Genomic DNA, 22896 nt, shown 5'->3' with positions numbered 1-22896 from the left:
GCCCAACTATATAATCCATCCTATTTAGTCTTCACTAAAATTAAAGAAAAATTGGCTACTAAATGTCACCATGTGACAAGTTTCTGACAATAAGACAGCTAAATGTGTTATGTGCCCCTTACCAATATGAGCTCTGTCAGATATGATAAGCCTTTTTTCCCAGCCTTCCAGACCTAGAGAGAAGGAGAAAAAAGATACAGCGTATTAACCACTTTGTATAATATCTCATTTCTTTAGAAATACAATGTTTAAAAGTGTTTTTCACAGAAGTAATCACTTACACATCTTGTCTTCTGTATAGGAAACATGTTAAACAAGAGTTTTCGCACCTGTCATTCATTGTATCTACACTCATTCACTTATTCTGGCTTTCTAAATATTTTATTCTAAACAGCTCCAAACGTAAGCCAACCAAATCCACATAAAATACTTCTAAGAATCCAAAAGCAAATGGGAGGAAAAGGTCATTATTGTTAGAGGCAGTGGAGGGGTAATTAGCCGCAGAGCAGGAGGAGAATTTCAAGAAAAGGGTGAATTTTGGGACTAGCACCCTTTCCCAAAAGACAATTATAAATAGGTGGGATTAAGCGAAATAATAAAATGTTCTCACTAATTCCTCCAAAGCACCATCAACCACCGACCTTACTACAATGACTTATAACATGATATACACATCTCTCCAGTTAGCTGTGAATGCCTGAGAGCAGGGACCACGAATTTTCATAGCATGGGGCCTATCATCCCCTAAGTGTTCAAAGAACTACTGCTGAATGAATAAATGAATCTAAATGGATATGTTTCTTTAAAGACAGTACCTTAGTGAGCTACATACATTCTAAGAATAAGCTGCCAAGCTCTAAACATTTTCAAAGTTAGTATCTAGATAGTAAAACCTCACTGTTAATTTTGATAATATCCAAAGATGTGTCTCAAAAAGGATTCCTTATAAAGGGGAAGAGTTAAAGTGAAACGGGAATATTAAGCCTCCCCCTCTATAGTTGTTTTTGACATGTGAGTATGTATTCTAAAGTTAGCTTCAGGCATATTATACAGAAAATATTACAAAGAGAGTAAAGCGGATTCAGCTGGTAAGACAGGCCAAAAGGAAAAAGAAAGGAGGGCAAAAATTTTAAAGGGGATTTAGGAGAACAGAGGGCAACATGGGAACCAGCCGACCAAACTCAAAGGCAGCCAACGACACCTAAGTTAAAAATGCAGAGAGGACAACAGAGATGGTAGGGGGGCAGGCAGGATTCCGTGAAGTCAGATTTAGTTGCTAGGAACACTTGAGGTTGGGTTGTTGCTTTTAAACCTGAACAATGAACTTTCACAACATAACGAAACTGAGTATTTTAAATAGGAGCCAAGCTAAAAGGAAATAATGCTTTTCCTCAACTGCGTATTATCTGCATGACCAAATCCCCCCCAAACCCTAGCAAGGCAGCCAAACTGAATGTAAACAGCCTTCTAAAAACCCAAAAGAGATTACTAGGAAGGGCAGGAAATGAAGCCTTAAAACACAATTTTTTTTGAGGAGACGGAAGTAAATATCTGTCATAGGAGAAGCATTTCCTTCATTTGGAAGGAGGGAGGTAAACAACCCACTTTTATCCCTGGGCTCTCTAACCAACAGAAACAAGACTGACTGACCCGGCGTGCAAACGGGACCTCACTGGTTTCCTGACTCAGGAAGTTAATGTTTGGTTTGGGAGATGGGGACACCGACTTGAGCACAAAGGACAAAAACAACTCGGGAATCTCTGAGTCTCACCGCCAGTGCATAGTGATCCCAGCAGCCTGCAGACACTCTGCGGATGACCCAGGTGTGAAAAGTCCGGGCTTACACAATGACCGTATTATGTATGGCTTTTGTTTAAAATACTGATTAAAATGAATACTATTTAACTGACATTGAAAAAGCTGCCCCACAGTAACCAGCAATTTTAAAGTATAAGACAAAATGTTAACTTTGTCTGACATGAGATCCCAATGTAATTTCCAAAAAACAAACTAGTCCCTAGGTAAAGTGGTCATTCTTTCCATACCTTTTCCTTTTTGGACATTTTTCTCTGCTTCCTCAAATAATCCGGGAAGATGAATTACCACACCATTTCCTAAAGGAAAGCAAACAAATCCCAACCTTAAATATCTATACTTATAATACAGACATCTACGATAACCCTTACCTAGAATAGTGTAAAAATGAGGACTTTGACAAATGGGCCATCTGATCAAGGGAGTTACCACAGAAATGATTCCAGTTTTAAACAGTGGTGTAATGTAAATACATAATACATAGAATATAAAACACTAATATTACATTCAGTATAATTTGAAATTTTTTTGAAACAAAGTAAAACTGATCTTTTGAAAGAACCAAGTTGCGTCGTTCTAGGCAAATGGAACCAAGTTACAGCAGACGTTAAGTGAAAGCCTTTCAAATTAGGCAATCATATCCTATTAGTGATGAGAAAGTCAATTTAGTGGGTTAAAAGTGATTAGCATTTTTAAAGATTAAAAAACTAGAAGATTGCAGATTGCATCATGTTATAAGGGTTCAGAATCAATCCACGAAACACTCCTTACATTGCTCACTGTGCATCAGTGTTTGGAAAGCTAACCTGATGATCTAGTTTATAAAATTAAGATCGCCAATGACAGTTAAACACAAATTACTCCAAAAAGTATTAGCGTTAAAAGAGAGAGTTGTAAAATAGCCAGTTAGGTATATTCCAGAAGGTCCAAGGTGAAGACTAACAAGGGATCAATGAGTCATTTGAGTAGTGAGAGATGAAATCAGCTCAGATAATGAAAAATGAACACAATTATCAACTGAGGGAGGGGGGAACCCCAAGTGGTTCGGTTCATACACTTACCAATGAATGCAGTAACGTTTGGGTTAATTATTCCACTGGGCAAAAGATGAAAATCATATTCCACAGAATCTACAACAACTGTATGGCCGGCATTATTTCCTCCCTGAAAGTACAAGATAGGGGAAAATTGAACCTGGCAATAAATATGACGAGTAACATATGTCCAAAGTGAATTAATCATTTCTTCCTGAAATGTCAATATAACTTAAGAAAACCCAAGTATGTGTCTCCCACAAATACGTGCTCTTCAGAGGCTTCACGTTATTTTGGCTACCCTCTCTTCTTTCCCCATCACAGTGCCCTGGAGTGGTTTCTTTCCTGACAGGAACTAGGAAACTGGGGAATTCAGGTTTCTGGAATGTTGACAGACATACACCCTCTTAAAAGAAAAAAACATGAAAAAAGTACAGGGAACAATATTTCGTTCTTGGCACTCTCTAGGACATGGAGCAATCTAATTAAAAATCCAATGTATTTTATCTAAACGTAGAAAAATCCCTAAATTAGGGGCGCCTGGGTGGCTTAGTGGGTTGGGCCTCCGCCTTCGGCTCGGGTCATGATCTCAGGGTTCTGGATCGAGCCCCGCATGGGGCTCTGTGCTTGGAGGGGAGCCTGCTTCCCCTGCTTTCTCTGCCTGCCTCTCTGCCTACTTGTGATCTCTGTCAAATAAATAAATAATATCTAAAAAAAGAAAAGAAAAATTCCTAAATTAGAAAAGAGGAATCTAACCAGTTACCCTAAGTTGATGTAAACATTGCGTAATTCCCATCGTATTCAGAGTATCAAGCAGCTCTGTGACCTGAAATTTGTATTTATCAACTGGGAAATTTCCCAAGGAACTTTCTCAAATATTAGCTACCCTGAGACTCTAATTTTTAAATTTATGAATCAATCCTGTGAGTCTGTTTGGTACCAATCCCTGAACCACTCATTTCTGGATAAAATAATATACTGGGTCAAGGTATCCCTAAGCCGAGAAACACACTATAAACCCACAGTGAAAACTTCCTGAAGCTCAGGCCTAAAATGGTCAAGAAGAAGCAAGATATGAAGTCGGGCTCTAAAAATCAGGTGCACAGCAGATGGTTCAAGTGACCGGATAATTTTTCTATTTTTAAGTTTCAAAAACACAGAAGAAAAACCAACCAACTGATTATATGCCTAAACTTCTACACTTTGACCGTAACAAAAAGTTTAAAGCAAAAAAACCTAGGAATATATTTGCAACAAATAAAAACCTTAACATCCTGGCTGGACTTTTAAAAAAATGTCAATCGAAACTACGTCCCTTCAGAATGACTAAGGTTTAACTTTATCCCAAGGCTGTTTTTGACAAAATGAATTTACTTTTTACCAAATCATCACCAATCACAAATTCACACACACACAAAAAAGTCAGAGAGCAGATCCTGCAAAGAAAAAAAAAAAAAATCCTCTAAAAAGTAAATGCCTATTTAGACGGTATTTTTGCACAGATGCAAAGAATCCTTACTTAAAGACTAGTGTATGTCAGGTGTGAAAAAGACTGCAGTGGGGACCTGAAGTCTGGAAAACAATGGGGGGATGGCGAGCAGTACCTCCTTCCCTCAATACACCAACAGGAGCAGTGACTATTTCCTTCCTATTTATTTTTTAATACGAAATGTCTGCATAGAATACAAAAGGCACAGCCGGGATACACAGTGAAGTCTTCCTCCTGCTCCCCTCCCCACCCGCCCTACCCCGCTCCAGGCCAGCCAGCTGCCACCAGTTTTTGGTGTCCTTCCCGAGGGAATTTTGCACAGGCGAACAGGTATTTGCATGTTGTTTTATTCCACACATCAAATGGCAGCAAACTACATAGGCCTGGGCAGCTTGTTTTTACTCAGCAAATCTGGGCACACATTCCTCACCCTGCAGCCAAAGCATCTCCTCCTTTTAACAGCGACACTGTCCTGCTACTCATAGGATACGGAATTTATTTACCTGGGCCCACCAAAGAGGCAGCCCGGTTATTTGCAACCTTTTGTCATTGTAAACTATGTCACAGTACACTTCCTGGTACACACTTTATTATTACTTCACACTTGTGCGAGCTTATCACAATTCTGATAGATTCCCAAAATAAAAATAACCCCGGACAATTCTTACTTGGTTTTTAAAGAGTTTCTTTTACTCTATCCCTCCTACCAATATTAGCCTTTTTATCAGGACTTTTTATGATTTAGGAAACCTCCCACAAACTTTCAGGAAAAATCTTTTCAGAATATGAAGTTCATTAAAATTTCTTGAGATCCTATGAAGATGCTAAATTCTAAATTGTTATAAATCACTAAATCTAATAAATTTTCACTAAACTGCTAAAGCATTAGTAATTTTGCCACAAGAAAACCAGTCAAGATTATTTCAGCAAAATTGGTTTATTGTTTTAATCCATCATTTGCTTAAGATAAAAAAAAAAACACAAACACCATAACTTTTGGAGAAGACTTTTGAAGTAAGTCTCCTTAATTTACACAAAATTATTTTTATAGAGATACCAACATAAATCTTTTGCTGAAACTATTATTAACTCGGTGGTGCCCAATTACGATCTTATTGTGTAACAAAACCCTACTTTGGTGATATTTTACAGCGCTGGTAAGAGCAACCATAATAAAGACGTTTCTTTCCACGACGCAGGTGCTTGTGAACTGAGCCATCGAGATAGAAGGTGTGAGGGGGATAAACAGCCTTAATCTGTAAATTCTTCCAAGTTTACAGGTGGTGGTTTGGACTGGAAAATTCGCTGCTAAAGGCTTGAGTCACTTTACTGAACTGCTGGGCTCACTCCAACATTAATCTACCCCTTCAATAGCCAATGTCCTAGAAGGCTGTCCTAGAAGGCTTACTATCTGATTAAAATCTCATTTAAAGTCTATTTTGTTTAGCAAGAAAATATGGTTAAATATACCCAGAATAACCCTAGATTATCCTATTAAGGAGCTAGGGGAGAAAAATGTAAGTATTCTTCTTAGTATCCTTAGTCATTAGTGCCCTAAGGGGAGTTGGGGGTATGACAGCTTCTAATCTTAAAACACACAACTGTAGAAAAAAGATTCTCAAGGTGGAAAAAAAAAAAAAAAGATTCTCAAGGTGAACGGAGAAGGGGCTACTAAGGAGATTCTTAACAAGACAATCTATACATGAATTAAGTTTTAGTATACAGTCATGTTTTACAAAATGCAATAGACGAAGCTTCAAATGTGAAGTGTCTACTTGGATGCTAACATAAAATATTTATATTTTATATGTGGAATACACAAAATTCACCTTGGGAGCTCAGGCATTTGTCTCCGAACATAGATTATACTGGTCCAAGGAGAGGTCACAGGCGTTAGCAAACAGCAAAACAAGGTTTCGACAGGAACACCACTGCCAGCCACCACCTCACCCACCCACCCAAACCCTCCAGTGAATTACAAGGGCAGAGTCTGAACCGCTGGTTCCACATTTGTGATCACACCGCCTCTCCCATGAGCAACTCTATGAGCGGGTGCCAGAGTGAGCAGCAAGAGCGCATATATTTAATCAGGTTTAATAATTCTTGTAAGTAGCACTGGGGAGGCCAGAGAACTATAAAATATTTTCTTGCCTACTTTTAACAGGAACACACCATTTGCTTCTCAATGCAAAATTTCTGCAAAACAAACTTGATAAATTATCCCTAATTTATGTAGTACTAATCATGTATTCAGGTTATCAGTTAATATAACTACCTCTTGCTGTTTTGCTAAATTCCCAAAACTCATGATCCCAGTCACTCATGTAGCATTTAACACTTAATTATCAAAGCTGTATGTTTTATATTATGTAACTAAAAACACAGAATATTGTGGACTAGCAATTAATGTTGTTTTCCAGATCATATCAACAGAGAAAATGCTTTTTAACTATTTAAAACTTTTAATATTTTAAATTGTGAAATATAACCTCTAAAATCCCAAGAAACAAAAGACCAGCATAACCCCAAAGTGACTACATATTTCTTTATGGCAACTTTCTTTAAAGAAAAACATAAGTTTATAATGCCTTATTGATCACTGAATACCAAGAATAAATACAAATTCATTGTATTAAAGAATAAATACACAGAAAAAAAAAATCCAATCAGGTCTCATCAGTCACAAAACATCCCCTAATTTGGTATTTATTTTACTTTACTGTTACATTAGGATTAAATGTAAAAAAAAAAAAAAAGTATTAAATAAGCTTTTTAATGACCAAGAAAAAAAATGCCCCATTGACAAATTAGAAGATGATGATGGGGTGAAAAAGGAAAAAAAAAAAACAACAACTAAAATTCTAGTTCTCAATGCTAAAAAAAAAAAAAAAAAATCAAAATTTCTGATGTATCTTTTTCATTTTTTAAACCATTACTGAAATAGTTCATTTTCATTGTTTTATAGTTAAGATAATAAAAACCTATCTAATCCAAATATTCTTCCCTCAAGAAAAACCCTAGGTCAAACAGTTAAGACTATTAGCAGACAATTCACAAATAATAACCCAAAACCAGTATCTCCTCCTTCCGTATTTTCCTATCTGAAATTAACTCTAGGTCAGCTATACCTTTTGTGTGTTCAGTCCCTTTTCTTTTCCTTCCTCCCTCCTAAACCCCTTATTTTGCAAATCATAGTAATCATTCCCTCTGGCCACAGTAAATTGATCCAGACCTGGAAACTTGATCTAACCTAAGCCTGAGACAAGCTCCTCCCCTCTGGGAATTTGATTCTGAGAGCAAGGAAGACAGTTAGGCTTGGCATTTAGTGACACCCTGCATGGCGGGGTGGGGGGGTTTGGGGGGGAGGCTGCCAGTTCTGGCTGCTGAAATTCCAGGAGCTGCCTTTACCTAAGGCCGCTCTGAGGACTGGCCACCCAGCTCCTGCCTCAAACAAATCCCCATTTTGCTTAAGATCATCTCTCCATTGCTTGCAAACAAAAGAATCCAAATGATTCACAACACAAACTAACTGCGACATAGTATGTATACAGCGGGCTCTCTAAAGTTCACATCTTGGCCTGGCGATAAAATGATCTCAGCTGTGTACTTAGCAATTTGGTTTTAAGCTTAAGAAAGATCATTTTCTTTCAATGGCTTGAGGAACCTCTGGTTCTGAGGGAACCAGAAGCTGTCAAGTCCAACTCTAGAACAAAAGTTTGGATCAGGAAATGCTGATATGTGGAAGTTTCTAATTGAGAAGCTCCAAGGTCCAGGGGAGATTTAAAAAAAAAAAAAAAGAAAGAAAAGTTTGGAAGGGAATGAAATGATATTGGTCTGCAAAAGTAACTACTTACCCAAAAAAAACCAACAACAAAAAAGTGACTCCTGCTTGTTAACTAAAGTTGGCTATTAGGTCTTGCTTTACCCCAAACTATGCTGCCTGCCCCGCCCCAATTTCCTCCTGTGATCCAGGAGTTAAAGACACGTCCATAGCCTCCTGCAGGGTTACAACCTCCAACAATGGCATCTCTGCCAGCGACCATAGAGGCCCAAGAGTCCAGGGCTAACAATCTCATGCACACAGCCGGGAGGCATTTCTCAAGCCACTCAGGCCTCTAAAATGGTCTATGTGTCTTCTCTTTGTCCTTTCTGCTCTGAATACATGAACACTCTTATTATAATCACGGAGCTCTAAGTGAACATCCGTCAAGAACAGTGAGTGCTCTGGATCACACCAGAGAGCAGCAATGCCTCGGACCCCATGCCTCAGAGCTATTCCAGCCACCAAAACAAGGGCCCCCATTTCTGGCCTAGAGTCTTCAAGCATCTTAGAAACCTAACAATCTTTTGAGACAATGCTTATTACCTGCGCCGGTTTCTTGGTAAAGAGCTGTGTCTGTCCTAGGTGAAACATTTCACTATTCAACAAAACTAGAACACTTGTTAATCCACAGCAATAAAGTAATTATAAACAAGGATGTTCTTTTTTTTTTTTTTTAAGATTTTATTTATTTATTTGAGAGAGACAGAATGAGCAGCAGGGAGTGGAGAGGGGGGCCTGCAGCAGGCTAGGGAGTCAGAGGACCCTCATGACTGAGCCAAAGGCAGATTCTTAACCAAATGAGCCACCCAGGTGCCCCAAGGTTGACTATACTTTATGAAAAGTTGTATAATTACAATTAGCTTGTGATTTCAAAGTAGAACAGGTTAAGTTACCACCAGTAAGCTAAATAATTAAACTATTCAACAGTGACCAGATACACTAGATAGGAAGAGAAAACATATACAGGGTATCTGGATTTCTTTTTTGCAAAGACATCCAAGCACACTTCTCGGTTATCTTTTAAGGCTTTAAGATACCCACTTTACATTATTACAGTTAACTTCCAGTTTCATACACAGATAAATACACATGATGAAAAGCTTTGGAGGTTCTTAGGTCTAAATGAAGAAGCTTGTAGAATCTAGGTACCTAAATCTAATATACACACTTACTAAACCAGGGTCCCAGAAGGGAAGATCATACATGCAATCAAAAAATGCATAAACCAATGATGTGTGATGCAGCTCTTTGTAAATGCTTGATTAAAAACTCACCTAATCATTATATCTATAAAAACATTTTCTTAAAAACACACTGAAATTAAACAGCCCATTTCAAGTAAAAAAAAAAATTGCTCATATATATAAAATGTTTCCTTTAAAAAGGTTTTAAAAAGCTTGATGCCAAAAAAAACCCCCACTTGATCAGACAAAAATCCCATTTTTAAAAGAATTCTATTATACTGAATTAAATATAATTAAAAGTTCAATGCAAAGAACCAGCCCATATTGGAGCCAAAGTAGCCATGGGAACAGTCTACTATTCTTCTCAGTTGCTGTTTGCTAGGCAAACTAAATACCTCAAAGTCCCTTTTTCCACTGGTAAAAGTTTTATAACAGTTACCAAGCTTCACTTATTGGTATGTAGCTCATCGACAGTGATCTTTAGTGTCAAAATATAACAGTTCCCCAAGAGATAATAGAGTTAAATTTGTATCCAGTTATAGTAAACTATTACCTATTTTTCAATTTACCATTTCACCCTAGATTTGTTCTGGGCAACAGTCTGTTCTAAAGATAACTTCAAATTACCCAACTAACTGACCCAGTCCCACCAAAATTAAAGAAAAAAAAATTGACCAAAAATCACTGAGATGATGTCATTATTTAAAAATTTATGCCTCAAAATTAGAGATTATATATTTTTAAAGAATTATATATCACATATACTGTTATATACTACTGTACTATTACATACAAATGAGAGGATTTATAGATCATGTATATCAATAGAATAGGCTTAAAGAGTGAACAACTTGGGACAACCTCATTAAACTTTCAGATCCACTGCCCTCAGCAGACAAAAACTATTTACTAGAATTACATGGCATTTGCCTATGCTGAGGAAATACACACAGATACAAATATCAGTTCTCTATTTTCAAGCAGGTATAAGAGATAAGACTTTAGTATAATCTGTTAAAGCCTTTGGACATAATGGCACAATATAGTAAGTACTACTTAAAATACTAAGTAACAAGTATTAATTCAATAAATGCTGGGGATTCCACCTTAAAATCATGCCATCACTCAGTTAACTTGTCCAAGGAGATGTTAAAATAATCTACAGGAAAGGGTTAAGCTGCTGGTTTCAAAGAAATTTCTAGAGGTGATCCAGTCACCCAATAAGTATTTGTTGAGTATTTACTTCCTCTCTGCCTAACAGAGCACTTGATGCTATGGAAATAGACAACAACAAAGAATTAAGTCCTCTTTTTGAGAAAACTTCTAGCAGGGAAAACACAGTAATCCAAGAAAGCAAGATTTAACCAAGTACACCACACACTGGTATACAATTATGTTCTTGGGAAATACTATGAACCAAAACAAACAAACAAAAAAACAATACAAAAACAGCTCATAGTCGGGGGCATAGAAACAGCAATTATTTTAAACCTGGAAGAATGACTTACCTTAAACCCTAATTCTCTACCATCTTCCAAATTACAGGAAGTGATCTGGGAGGTAATTTTAGCTGTATAAAGTCAAGGCATTACATAACACTTTAGTTATCCCTTTTAAATTATCTCTCAATTTTTCTGATTATTCCAAGGAGAAAGTCTCAGTTTGCTGCTGTTAGGTCTTTTCACTTTTCTTTCTTTCTTTCTTTTTTTCTTTTTGGACTTAGCTGGTTTCAGAGCCTTCTGTGAATGCCAGCATCTAGCCACAAATTAACATTTTTTTCATTGTATTTACTACACAGCAAGCTTTTTATATATATAACAATGACAGAATAGACTTTTCCTTTATAATTAATTTCAGTTAATATTTTCTCTTTATATTAACTTTAAAACCTTGGGGGAGAAAAACACTAAGAAATGAAATACTGTTCTGGCTATTCCCAACCACAGGCAACTTCCAAGACTCCCATGTTTGCTTTCCAGGTGAACACTAAGTAAGCCCTCGCTTAAGAAGCAGTAGGAAGTGCAACAGTTAAAATCTTTGTAGTTTCTACTCAACAAAATAAAGAAAATAAACTATAACAGTTTACTTTGGAGGATCTGGCGGGGAGGGGGAGACAGCAAGAAACTTCCTAACAGGGGCGCCTGGGTGGCTCAGTGGGTTAAAGCCTCTGCCTTCAGCTCAGGTCATGATCCCAGGGTCCTGGGATGGAGCCCCGCATTGGGCTCTCTGCTCAGCAGGGAGCCTGCTTCCTCCTCTCTCTCTGCCTGCCTCTCCACCTACTTGTGATTTCTGTCTTTCAAATAAATAAATAAAATCTTTAAAAAAAAAAAAAAGAAAAAGAAACTTCCTAACAAACCTACTTTTAAGCTGCCAGAAAGGGGCTTTCCTCTGCCCATACCTTAACTCTTAGAAAAACCTGTACCAGTATCCTTCTCCACCCAACCCTGGCAATACTTGCTTATGTAGCAGCCGTCCAGTAGACTGTAAGCTACTTGTGGGCACATCCCTGCATTTTTTTTTTTTAAGATTTTATTTATTTGATAGAGATCACAAGTAGGCAGAGAAGCAGGCAGAGAGAGAGAGGAGGAAGCAGGCTCCCTGCTGAGCAGAGAACCCAATGCAGGACCCTGGGATCATAACCTGAGCCAAGGCAGAGGCTTTAACCCACTGAGCCACCCAGGCGCCCCACATCCCTGTATTTTAAACTTCTTAATTCTGGGGCCAAGCAGTTCCGTAAGACCATCACCTGTAGATCCTCATTATGTGATTGCTGGATAAATGAACTAGGCCTGGAGTACTATACTTGTCCTAAAAGACACCAGTTTAAAATTAAGATGTTTCTAGTGGTTGTCCTTTGATGCAAGTTCTACACACATATTTATGGATCTAGAGAATTTACCAAATTATAAATAACTGCATAAAAATCTTGAATCTGAAATATAGGCCTTAAGTGCACCGATGATGAAAATGCCACTATCTTTGCATCTACTCTTTCCAAAAGGCATTTGATATATTAAAATATCCATTTAAGTACAATGTCAGTTTTTCTTTTAAAATTTTTATTTTGGAAAAAATTTCTTATGATTCTGTTGTTAAATTATGGATACATTATATGTATACCACTGCTCAAGAAACAATCTGTATAAAATTTGAATTTGGGGCATAAATATGACCAAAAACACATATTAAACTCTAACAAAGTACCTATTTTCAGTAATAGACAAAATTTAAATGATCAAACAAGTCAATTCAAGCTGAAAATGTCTTCTCTAATGTTGACTTACCCCAGAGTTCTACACACACTAAGAATTTCCACATTCCGTAGTCTTCAGTTTTATAAGCCAGGAGAACTTCATTAAGAAGTCAGCTTGCTAGAGCTGGCCAAGTAATATAAAGTTAACCAAAGTGAATCATAAGAGATACACTTCAATCTATTCATTCTATGTCTACTTTCACTAACAAAACTAGTAAGTATCCTTCTAATGATGAGTTCTTAAAAGGCACCAGCACATGAAGCTTTTAGAATTATATAAAGTTTGCAGGAAGTCGAAGTTTACAGGAGAGGAAAGTCTCCCTAACAGGTTCGCTCAAACGTTCCTCCTCTATCTTCAGTTAACAGTTTAAATAAAGCCAAACTTGGCTCCTTCTCAATGACTTCTCTCTAGGCTTTCCAAGGGCATCAGATGAGATTGGTCCATGACCTTCTTCAAGAGGACATTCATGATAACACAGTAACACCTCCTCCAATCTACAAACTAATTCTACTATTTTTCAAAGAAATATTACAATTGAGGATCTTTTAGAATAAATGCTACTGATTGTTACGTTTTCTAAACCTTCTTACAATCCATAACGTAACTCAGCCTAAGTATTATTTCCAGAAAAGGAAGAGCTCTGGAACGACGTGGAAGGGGACAAACAGGCCTGGTCTCTCTCCCTTTTTACCCAAGAAGAGTTAGGTATTCTCATACTTCTTTCCCTACAGCATGGCCAGATCTGATTTTAAGACAAAAGCAGGGTGAAAATTGACTTGCAGAGCCAACTCCTTAGGCAATGTTGGGCAGGACTTCGGTGGAAACAAGCTTAGGAGTAAGATACTGAGTCAGGTAAGTCACCTCCCCAGAGAGGTGGAGGGATAGAGATCCAAAGGTGGGGAGAGGTGGTGGGGTGCTGGTGGTAATACGAAGAGGCAACACCTACCTCAGCTAAGAAATGGGCAGGGAGTTTCTGCATGCAAAAAAAGAGACAAATCAGAATCTCTGTATTTAGCTTTTTCTGTGCGTGTGATTACCTTGTTCCTGCGTGCTCAGAATGATAATCACTTTCAGGTGAATAGCCTTCAATCCAGCGGGCCTACTAACTTGTTAGAACATACACAGCATGGCATCCTCATTGTGCCATGTTCATGAAGAAGAAACCCTGTCGCGACGTAAACAGCAGCTCGTTTCAGACATATTACAATTTGTTTTGAAAGTGGTTATTGCTCAACTAGTTCGAATTTTGAAACTGGTAATAGTTATCTAAGAGCCTTTACAAAAGCTTAGCCTAGAGGCTCCTTCAAAGCAAGCGACAAATAGGAAGAAAGCTTACACTGAAAACCACGTGTCTCCCGGTAGGAAGTACATTACCAATCCATTTCCCGAAAGTTCACTTTCCCTGTGAGCGTAACAATGTAAATATTTCTAAACACCAGATCTGACATCCACGTATTTACTTGCCTCACTCGCAAAAGAGCCGAGATTCTCTCCTCTGGGACCAACGAGTAAAAATCATCTACCCTTAATATCAATACGCGGGATACGGAGTCAGAAACCCGGGCTATTAACCGTCCAAAGGCGGGGATGGGTTCTCAGGTCAACAAAGTGGACCCGAGGCGGCAAAGGTCTGAACACCGGGGGCCTGCAGGTGGGGGAATGGCGAGCGGCTTTCGGGCGCGTCGGAACAATCCAGTCCCACTTGGTCTCTCTGGGTGGGTGGGCGATGGCGGGGGGCGGGGGGGGGCAGCTCGCAGCCGCGAGGGGTCTCCGCCCGGAGTCGGGAGCAGGCTTCCGGCGGCAGCTCCTCCAACTCAGACCGCATCCCGCCCCCACCCCGGCCCCAAGCTCGGGGCTGGGCACTGGCCCCCAGACTGAAAACTGCTACTCCCCAAGCATCGCGCATCTCTCAGGGACTCCGGGTCCACCCTGGTTTCCTGCAGCGCCACCGCAACCCTCAGCCCAACACCTCAGGTCAGGGGTCTCTGACCTCCCGCCATTTCTTCACGTCGCCGCAGCTCCGAGCGGGAGAGAACCTCAAGGTGACACCTTTGGGACGACGGATCCAGGTTCCGCGCCCGCGCTCTCGGGCCCGGCTTCCCGTCACAGCCCGGTCGCCTCACCTGGCAGCGGCACACGATGTCGGCGTCCTGCGCCAGCAGATCCACCACCTTCCCTTTGCCTTCGTCGCCCCACTGCGCGCCCAGCACCACCGTCACCCGGTTCCCCCCGGGCCGCGCCCCGGGGCGGCCACAGTCGCCGTTGGGCAGGGAGGATGCCGCCGGGTTGGTCTCGGCGAACGCCATGGCTCCGGTGACGCGAGGAGAGCCCGAAAGAGACGCGGGCGACGACGAGTGCGCGAACTGAACTGCTCTGCGACCGCCAGCCACATGCGGAGGAAGAAGGAGCCAGAGGCCGGCCCCGCCCCCGCCCCCGCCGGGCCACCACCCTCCAGCCAGGCCCCGCCCCGCTCTCCGCCACAGCCCACTCAAGGGGCGACCATGACTGCCCCGCGCAGGCCGGCAGCCGTAGCACCGCCGGCAGGAAGAGGCCCCCGGTGGCGGCAACCGCCGCCACCCGGGACCGAGGCCACGCCCCTTCCGCAGCCTGGCGCGCCACCCCAGAGCGAGCCCCGCGAGCGGAAAGGGGCAGGGGCGGGGCCTCCAGCGCGCTTCGCCTCAACGCCCCGCCTACCTGCCTTTCTCCCGTTTTTCAAACCGGAGAGGCGCGGAGGTGCGGGCTCGAGCGTCGCACTACAACTCCCGGCATGCAACGCCCTGGCCGAGGCGACGTTTTCTGGTGCCATGCTGTTTGTCGTCTCCAGGTCACCCTCTCTGAAGGCGTTTTCAAATTATTTTTTGACGACTTGTTTTTATTAAGGGTAGGGGCAGTGTGTGCGAAACACAAAGGGCGGAATTCCAAAATACAAATGGGATGGATGGAAATGTAGATTTAGAATTGGGAACAAAAGTTCTACAAGTAAGAACAGAGATGGGACGGGGATCCAAAAGGGTGTATTCGAAAGTAGAGCAATAGTCTAGGCCATACCACCCTGAACGCGCCCGATCTCGTCGAAAAGTAGAGCAATAGAGGGCCCTGGGACTGAAAATCTAGAGCTCAAGTAAAGTTCGAGCCCTTCTGTTTTACACATTAGTAACAGAGGCTCAGAGAGGAGGACAATAGTGATGTATAGTTTGTGCCAAATACTGTGATGCACTTCGCTCTTTTAAAGATAGTAATTAGTACTATCTTACCCTTATCTTACAGGATTTAAAAGTGGGAATAGTAGGGGCGCCTGGGTGGTTCAGTGGGTTAAAAGTGGGAATAGAGTCACATTAAATGCAATGTCTACCACATATACGTCAAATATACACAATCACGCTCTCTAACGGCCCCTGGGCGTATTGTAGTATGACACTAGTTTTACTCAATGATTCATAGTCGGTAAACACTGAGGACCCACTACAAACTATGCAGGTACTGGGCCCTAACGACAAAAGAGTAAAGATAGAGTTGCAGTACTCAAGGACTCCGATTATTTGGTCTACCCACAAATAAACATAAGTTATAACACTATGTGACAATTTTGGTATTTGTTTATTTTTGGCTTCACAAGATTACAAACCTCTCCGTAAACCAGAAAGCTGTCCTATGTCTTTGTACCCAAGTGCGCAAGGTGGTGTTGGACCTAGAGTAGGTGCTCAGTAAGTACACGTTACTGTTCCCATCCGCTGAACTTAAGAACCACTTACGGAACGCCTCATCCTGAAAAGCACGACCAGATCACATTGTTTGTTATCGCAGTACTTATATACGGTCCCAACGAAAATGTGCGCTAAGATACCGTTACTTAAAAGCTTCACCTTCGTTCAGTCAGGGATTTTCCGAAGTGGTTTTGCTGTCTCACTCCAAAACAGCACGGTTTCTGCCTTTCTTCAAGACTGGTTTGTGTTTGCGAGTCCGGCCAACTACGACGTTCCTGGGAAACCAGGTAGCGGCTCGCGCTGGCACGCATGCGCACACGCAGTCGCCTTCGCGGGCGGGGACATCCGACCCCGCCCCGCCCCGCCCCGGGGCGCGCGGACCCCAGCACCTCCTCCGCGGGTCCGCCGGCGCCCCCCGAGAGCGCGCGAGGCCAGGGCGGGCGCGGCCTGGGCGGTTGGGCGGAGGCTGTCCGGGCGCCATGTCAGCCCAGGGAGTGGCGGTGCTGCTGTCGTGGCTGAGCTGCTGCGGCTGGGCCGTGTGGAGGTAGACAGACGCCAGTGACAGCCCCGGAGCACCGGGCGGGGATGGGCCCTGGGGCCTCGCCCCCGCGCGTCTGCGTCCCGACCCACCCGCCCACGGGGACCACCACCCGGAGCCCCGGCTCCCGGCTCCCACTACAGGCCCCTCCCGAGAGTTTCCGCTGGATGAGGGCCGAGCAGTGTTAGGGCTTTGCTCCCCCAGGGTCTGGGTAACTTCGTGGGACAGCTGAGCCCCCAAACTCCCTTTCTGCCGCGGCAACCTTGGTTTGCCGGAGAGGAGCAAATGAGAGCCCCAGAGTCGCCCCTGGGGAGTGGAGGCAGGGGGCGAGGCCACGTCTCAAGGATAACTAGGTAGTTGACGGTCTATGTGAGGCGGGTGCAGGAGTGATTGGTGAAAAGTGCTTTATAAAATGTGAAGCGCTGTGCCGATGGAAGGGGATGTAATTCCTGCATAAGCAATGAGAGTTGAGTCTGAGATCTGATTTAGGGAGGGAAAGCTTTGCAAGTTCTGAGAAATCCTCAGTGCAAGTGTGATTTTTGTTCAGTCTTTAGCAACTGCTGGACTGGGAAGTGTATCAAAATATTTTAGATTTTCAACATAGGTTAAAATACAGATAATTAACCCGAAAAATAATATTATGAACATTCCATTCAATGGAGGTCTTGCTATGACTAATTAGTACCCTCTAACATTAAGATGTAGGGCGCCTGGGTGGCTCAGTGGTTTAAGCCGCTGCCTTCGGCTCAGGTCATGATCTCAGGGTCCTCGGATCGAGTCCCGCATCGGGCTCCCTGCTCGGCAGGGAGCCTGCTTCCCTCTCACTCTCTCTGCCTGCCTCTCTGCTTACTTGTGATCTCTCTCTGTCAAATAAATAAAATCTTAAAAAAAAATTCCTTTAACATTAAGATGTAAAAATTCCGGCAATCCATTAAACTATTACAGAGATTTAAGAGGGAAGGGATCCAGGGCGCCTCATTGGACAGATGGATGGGGGCATCGAAGACAGTAAGAGTAGCCTTCGAAAGGATCAGTGAAGTGGTGAGAAAAAGAAAAAAAACAGCATTCTGACAGAAAATTGTAAGCTTTTGTTTTCTCCTCTATAAAGTGAAGAAAATAAAACCTGTCTCATGGGATTCTCGTGAGACTTGAAAGCGAAGATATATTTAGCTCCCAGCACGTGCCTGGCAAACAATGGATCGATAAGGATAAGGGATATTATTAAGGATGGCCTGTGAATTCAGGGACTTCAAAAATTTTATACTGTACACCAGAGGTCACCAAACTTTCTGTAAGGGCCAGGTAGTAAATACTTGAGGCTTTTCAGCTGATACAATCTGTGTTTTAACTACCCAGCTCTGCCATGCGCACCCCAACAGTAGTAAACCAATGGGTGTGGCTGTGTGTCAATGAAAATTTATTTACAAAAACGGTGGAATTTCACCTTGGCTTGCCAACCCCTGGTCTACCTTCATAACTGAAGGGAATGCTAAATTTCTTTCCCTTCCCTAAATTTTCAATGAGAGTTTACTGAAGACAAAGATAATTGTTTATTATGGTAGTCACAGGCTCCTTGAATTTTATATCTTAATAAGGTTTTCTTTTATTTTTTTTTAAGATTTTGTTTATTTGACAGATCACAAATAGGCAGAGAAAGACGAGGAAGCAGGCTCCCCGCTGAGCAGAGAGCCCGATGAGGGCTCAATCCCAGGACCCTGGGATCATGACCTGAGCCGGAGGCAGAGGCTTTAACCCACTGAGCCACCCAGGCGCCCCAAGGTTTTCTTTTAAAGGACAAAATTTCCTGAATTTGATGTAATGGTTTTTTTATTGTAATCTTTTTTGGGGGAGAGGATGGAGAATTCAAGGTAGATGTCTTATTTAAATAATTCTTTTTTCCCAACAGCTAAGAGACATTTACCTAAATTTTCTCCCAAGAGTATTAATGTTTTTAACATTTCTTATCCCAATGGAGTTGTTTTTCTTAAATGATCTAAGGTAGGACTGCGATTAGTTCTTTCTCTTTATGAATCCAGATCCATTTTCTAGCTCCATTTATTGAACACCACCTCTGTCCTATACAAAATTTCCCTACAGACTTAGGTCTGGGCTTACTATAGAATCCCTCTTATTTAGAGAAGAAATTATTTTTAATATTTGCATTTGCCCTTTTTCCTCCACAGGTATTCCACTAACAGCCCAAACTACCACATTTTTAGTACCAGAAGTACTGTAAGTGTATATTTTTCAAACTATAGCTTATTTATATTTATATAATTTTATTTATTTTATATAATATAATAAATAATTTATATATTTTATAGTTATATAATTATAAATATATTTATAAGAGTAAATATATTATTTATTGATTTTTTTATAATATTATTATCTACCTTAAAGCAGAGAGCAGTATTTTATACTCAGTTGTATAGCACAGTTATACCTTTTTATTTCATTTCCTTTGTCTCATTTATCATCCTAAGATAAACCCCCTTGCCAATAAATGTCCTTAAATATATATGTAGCAAATATAAGTGGTACAGTTTTGAGTTTTTTGTGATTTAATATTGACAGATAGGGTGGCCTTACACTATATTGTGTAAACTGTTGAAAATGAAAGATAGTGCTATTAATATTTACGATGGGACAACAGATATGAATTGCAACTGCCTTGACAAACTGGGATGAATGGTCACTGAAGCCATAGACTTCATTCTCTGTATTACTTTTTTTTCAATACTTTGTTTACTTCATTTCTTCTTAATGCTGCCTACTTACTAGTATGTGTGTGATTTGTTTTATTTGTACAGCAGCCCACCCCAGTAATGGGCACATGGCTTTCTATCTCCACAAACAACACTGTGATGAATGCCCTTTTACATGTTCTTATATGGGTCTGTGCAATAATTTTTCATCTATAATTGTTGGGACATAGGAGCAAGCACCTGATTTAACTAAATTCCCCATGATTATTCCTGAATGGCAGTCATAGTTTCTACTTTCACCTAGTGCACATCTTCACTAAAGTTTGGTATTACTGAATTTTTTTTTTTTACCCATTTTATTACTATGTGTAGTAGCTTATTGCTGTTATTTTCAACTCTCTGGTGACTAGTGATTTTGAGCATCTCTACCCATATTTATGCAGTCTTCTCTTCTGAGTTGCCTGGTCATAACTTTTGCCCATTTTCTATTTAATTTTGTGCCCTTTTCTTGTTGATTTACAGAGTGCTGTATACATTCCACCCTCTTTATTAATTAAATGTTTGCTTCAAATGTTACATTTTCTTCTCTCTCATCTACTCATCTAACCATTAATGTTATCTGTGGATATTTTATTTTTTAAGAAAAGGCTCACTTTGTTGCGCCAGACCACCCCCCTCCACACACACACACACACACACACACACACACACACAACACGCTTTTTGACCTCATACTTTCTACTTTTTTAGAGTCTCATGAAAAATCTTTTCCTACCCAGAGTTATGAAGATATTTATCCTATCTTTTATTTTATATGTGTTATATCTTGATCTTTGAAATATAGGTCATAAATCCATCTGGAATCCACTTGTATATAATCTAGAGTATGCATTCGCATTATTTTCTGTACGTAATGAACCACCTCCTATTAAACAACTTAGTGTTTTTCTATTATTTTTCTGGTATTATCTTTTTTTCATATGTAGTTGTATCAATTTCTGAGCTCTCTTCTTTCCTATGGGTAGAGTTGACTGATCCTCTCTTGTTTCATGTAGCTGCAGTTTAATTTCAGTGCTGCCTACAGTTCCTTTGAATTAACCAACCATAATATACGCATCATTTTACTCTAGATAAGTAATTAGATTGTTTCCATTTTTAGTCTTTTTAGACTGCTGTGATTAGCGGAGTACTAGACATGGTAGCCTACTATCAACATTTTTATGCCCATCTTCTGTGTATATGTATACACATATACATATATGTGTATATATATATGTATATATGCATATGCATATATATACATATATGTATATATATATGCATTTCTTTTAGGAGTGAGATTGGTAAGTCGTAGGGTATTATGCATGTGTTCAGCTGTAGTCAATAGTGCCAAAAGAATTTATAAAATAATTGTATCAGTTTACACTTATATTCTATGTTTATATATATCATTGTATTTACACTATTCAGAATCAGGCAGGGGAATCTATAAAACTATGTTTTCTTTTACAGTGTCATTTGTTTTTAAATTCATTGCTATCCATTTCTTTTTTTTTTTTTTTAAAGATTTATTTATTTATTTATTTGACAGACAGAGATCACAAGTAGGCAGAGAGGCTTTAACCCACTGAGCCACCCAGGCACCCCTATCCATTTCTTATTAAAGCTGTACTTAGGGGCGCCTGGGTGGCTCAGTGGATTAAGCCGCTGCCTTCGGCTCAGGTCATGATCTCAGGGTCGTGGGATCGAGCCCCGCATCGGGCTCTCTGCTCTGCAGGGAGCCTGCTTCCTCCTCTCTCTCTGCCTGCCTCTCTGCCTACTTGTGATCTCTCTCTCTGTCAAATAAATAGATGGAATCTTTAAAAAAAAAAAAAAAAAAAAAAAAAAAAAAAAAGCTGTACTTACTGGTTAAATTGTCATTTGTAGTTAGTTTATTTAATATCATTTATTTATGTATTTCATCTTTGTTTCTTAAACAGCTTTGTTGTATAATTGACCATTTTTTTAGTCATTTAAAAAATCTCCTTTTTTCTAAGTAATTTCTACAGCTAACATGGGGCTCAAATTCACAACCCTGAGATCAAGAGTCGCATGCTCCACCAACTGAGCGAGCCAGGCACCCCCTAAAAATCTTTTCTGATCTCTGCTGTTCCTTTATCATTTTTACGGAGGTGACAGAAATGTGTTATGTTTAATTTATAATTGGTAATCAAAACAATGGAGTTATGTCATTACAGAAATGAAAATTGGGAGCCAGAGTCTGATTTTCAACAAAGGAAGTAGACAAAAGTGAGTAGATGGTAAAACCAGTGGCTTTGCAGGTTGCTTGCAGGTGATATTCAAAGAAAGAAAGAAAATATTGAGTGTACAGAAGACACTTTAGGGATTAAATAGTTCGTAAATCTTAATTGAAAGCATTTTAAAATAATTTTTCCTACCTATTTGCTTTTCCTGGAACTTTGGCATGAGGCCCAGGATTCAGATTTGACACACCATCCAGGAACCTATGAAGGTGCTCTCAGGGAACATAAACTGGTACAGGCCATCTCTGTACTTTCCCTCTGCCTCACTAAAGCTTGCCAGTATCTCCCAGAAAGGAACTTAAGCATTTGTCTAGAGCCTGGTGCTGCCCACAGGATACCTCTAGAATGCCTGGCTCTGGTGACCATTGCTTACACTTGTAGTCCCATAGGACTGTATTTATTTGTATACTTTAAAAGCTGCTGCTTGAGTGTTTAGCTTCCAGCCACCATGAATCTAGGTGCTGGCTGAGATCCTCCCTTTGAAACATTGACTGGACTTGGCACATCCTCATAGATTGGGAGTTATTAAAAACAAAATAAGAATGCTTGGAAAATCACAAAGTTTTGAAAGAGCAAAGAGCTAGGGCAAGGTTAAATGATAAGACTCATCTTTTACACTCCTCCAAGACAAAGAGATGTGGTTATTTTATTTAATGCATAACAATGTACACAAGAGAGTCAAGGAAATAAGAGAAACAGAGGAATATGTTCCAAACAAGAGACTTAGATAAAAGCTCAGAAAAAAACCTCAATGAAATGGAGATGAATAATTTACCTAAAAAAGAGTTCGAAGTAAGGGTCATAAAGATGCTCACAGAACTCAGGAGAAGAATGGATGAATACAGTAAGAACTTCAACCAAGAGATACAAAATATAAGAAGAGACCAAATAAAAGTCACAGAGCTGAAGGACACAGTAACTGAACTGAAAAATACACCACAGGGTTCAACATCAGACTAGACAAGGAAAGGATCTGCAAACCTGAAGACAGAGCAGTGGAATTCACCCAAACAGAGCAGTAAAAAGAAAAAAAGAATGCAGAAG

General features: G+C 40.4%; 2 protein-coding genes across 2 annotated transcripts in view; one reads left to right on the top strand and one right to left on the bottom strand.

The window, feature by feature from the left end:
* Positions 1-15076, bottom strand: part of ADSS2 (adenylosuccinate synthase 2) — a 33819-nt gene extending 18743 nt beyond the window's left edge. The window contains exons 1-4 of the mRNA XM_045982860.1: positions 14723-15076; positions 2877-2979; positions 2046-2114; positions 123-173 (exon numbers count right to left, since the gene is read on the bottom strand). Of these exons, the coding sequence (XP_045838816.1) occupies positions 123-173; positions 2046-2114; positions 2877-2979; positions 14723-14905 (406 nt within the window). The 5' untranslated portion in view covers positions 14906-15076. The remainder of the gene's footprint in view (positions 1-122; positions 174-2045; positions 2115-2876; positions 2980-14722) is intronic.
* Positions 15077-16683: 1607 nt separating this feature from the next.
* CATSPERE (catsper channel auxiliary subunit epsilon) overlaps positions 16684-22896 on the top strand; it is a 147748-nt gene continuing 141535 nt past the window's right edge. The window contains exons 1-2 of the mRNA XM_045983515.1: positions 16684-16847; positions 19025-19073. Coding sequence (XP_045839471.1) covers positions 16783-16847; positions 19025-19073 — 114 coding nt within the window. The 5' untranslated portion in view covers positions 16684-16782. The remainder of the gene's footprint in view (positions 16848-19024; positions 19074-22896) is intronic.

Source organism: Meles meles, chromosome 17, assembly GCF_922984935.1.
Source record: "Meles meles chromosome 17, mMelMel3.1 paternal haplotype, whole genome shotgun sequence".
Taxonomy (NCBI): domain Eukaryota; kingdom Metazoa; phylum Chordata; class Mammalia; order Carnivora; family Mustelidae; genus Meles; species Meles meles.
The sequence above is the reverse complement of the archived record's forward strand: the minus strand, read 5'-3'. Positions and strand labels throughout refer to the sequence as shown.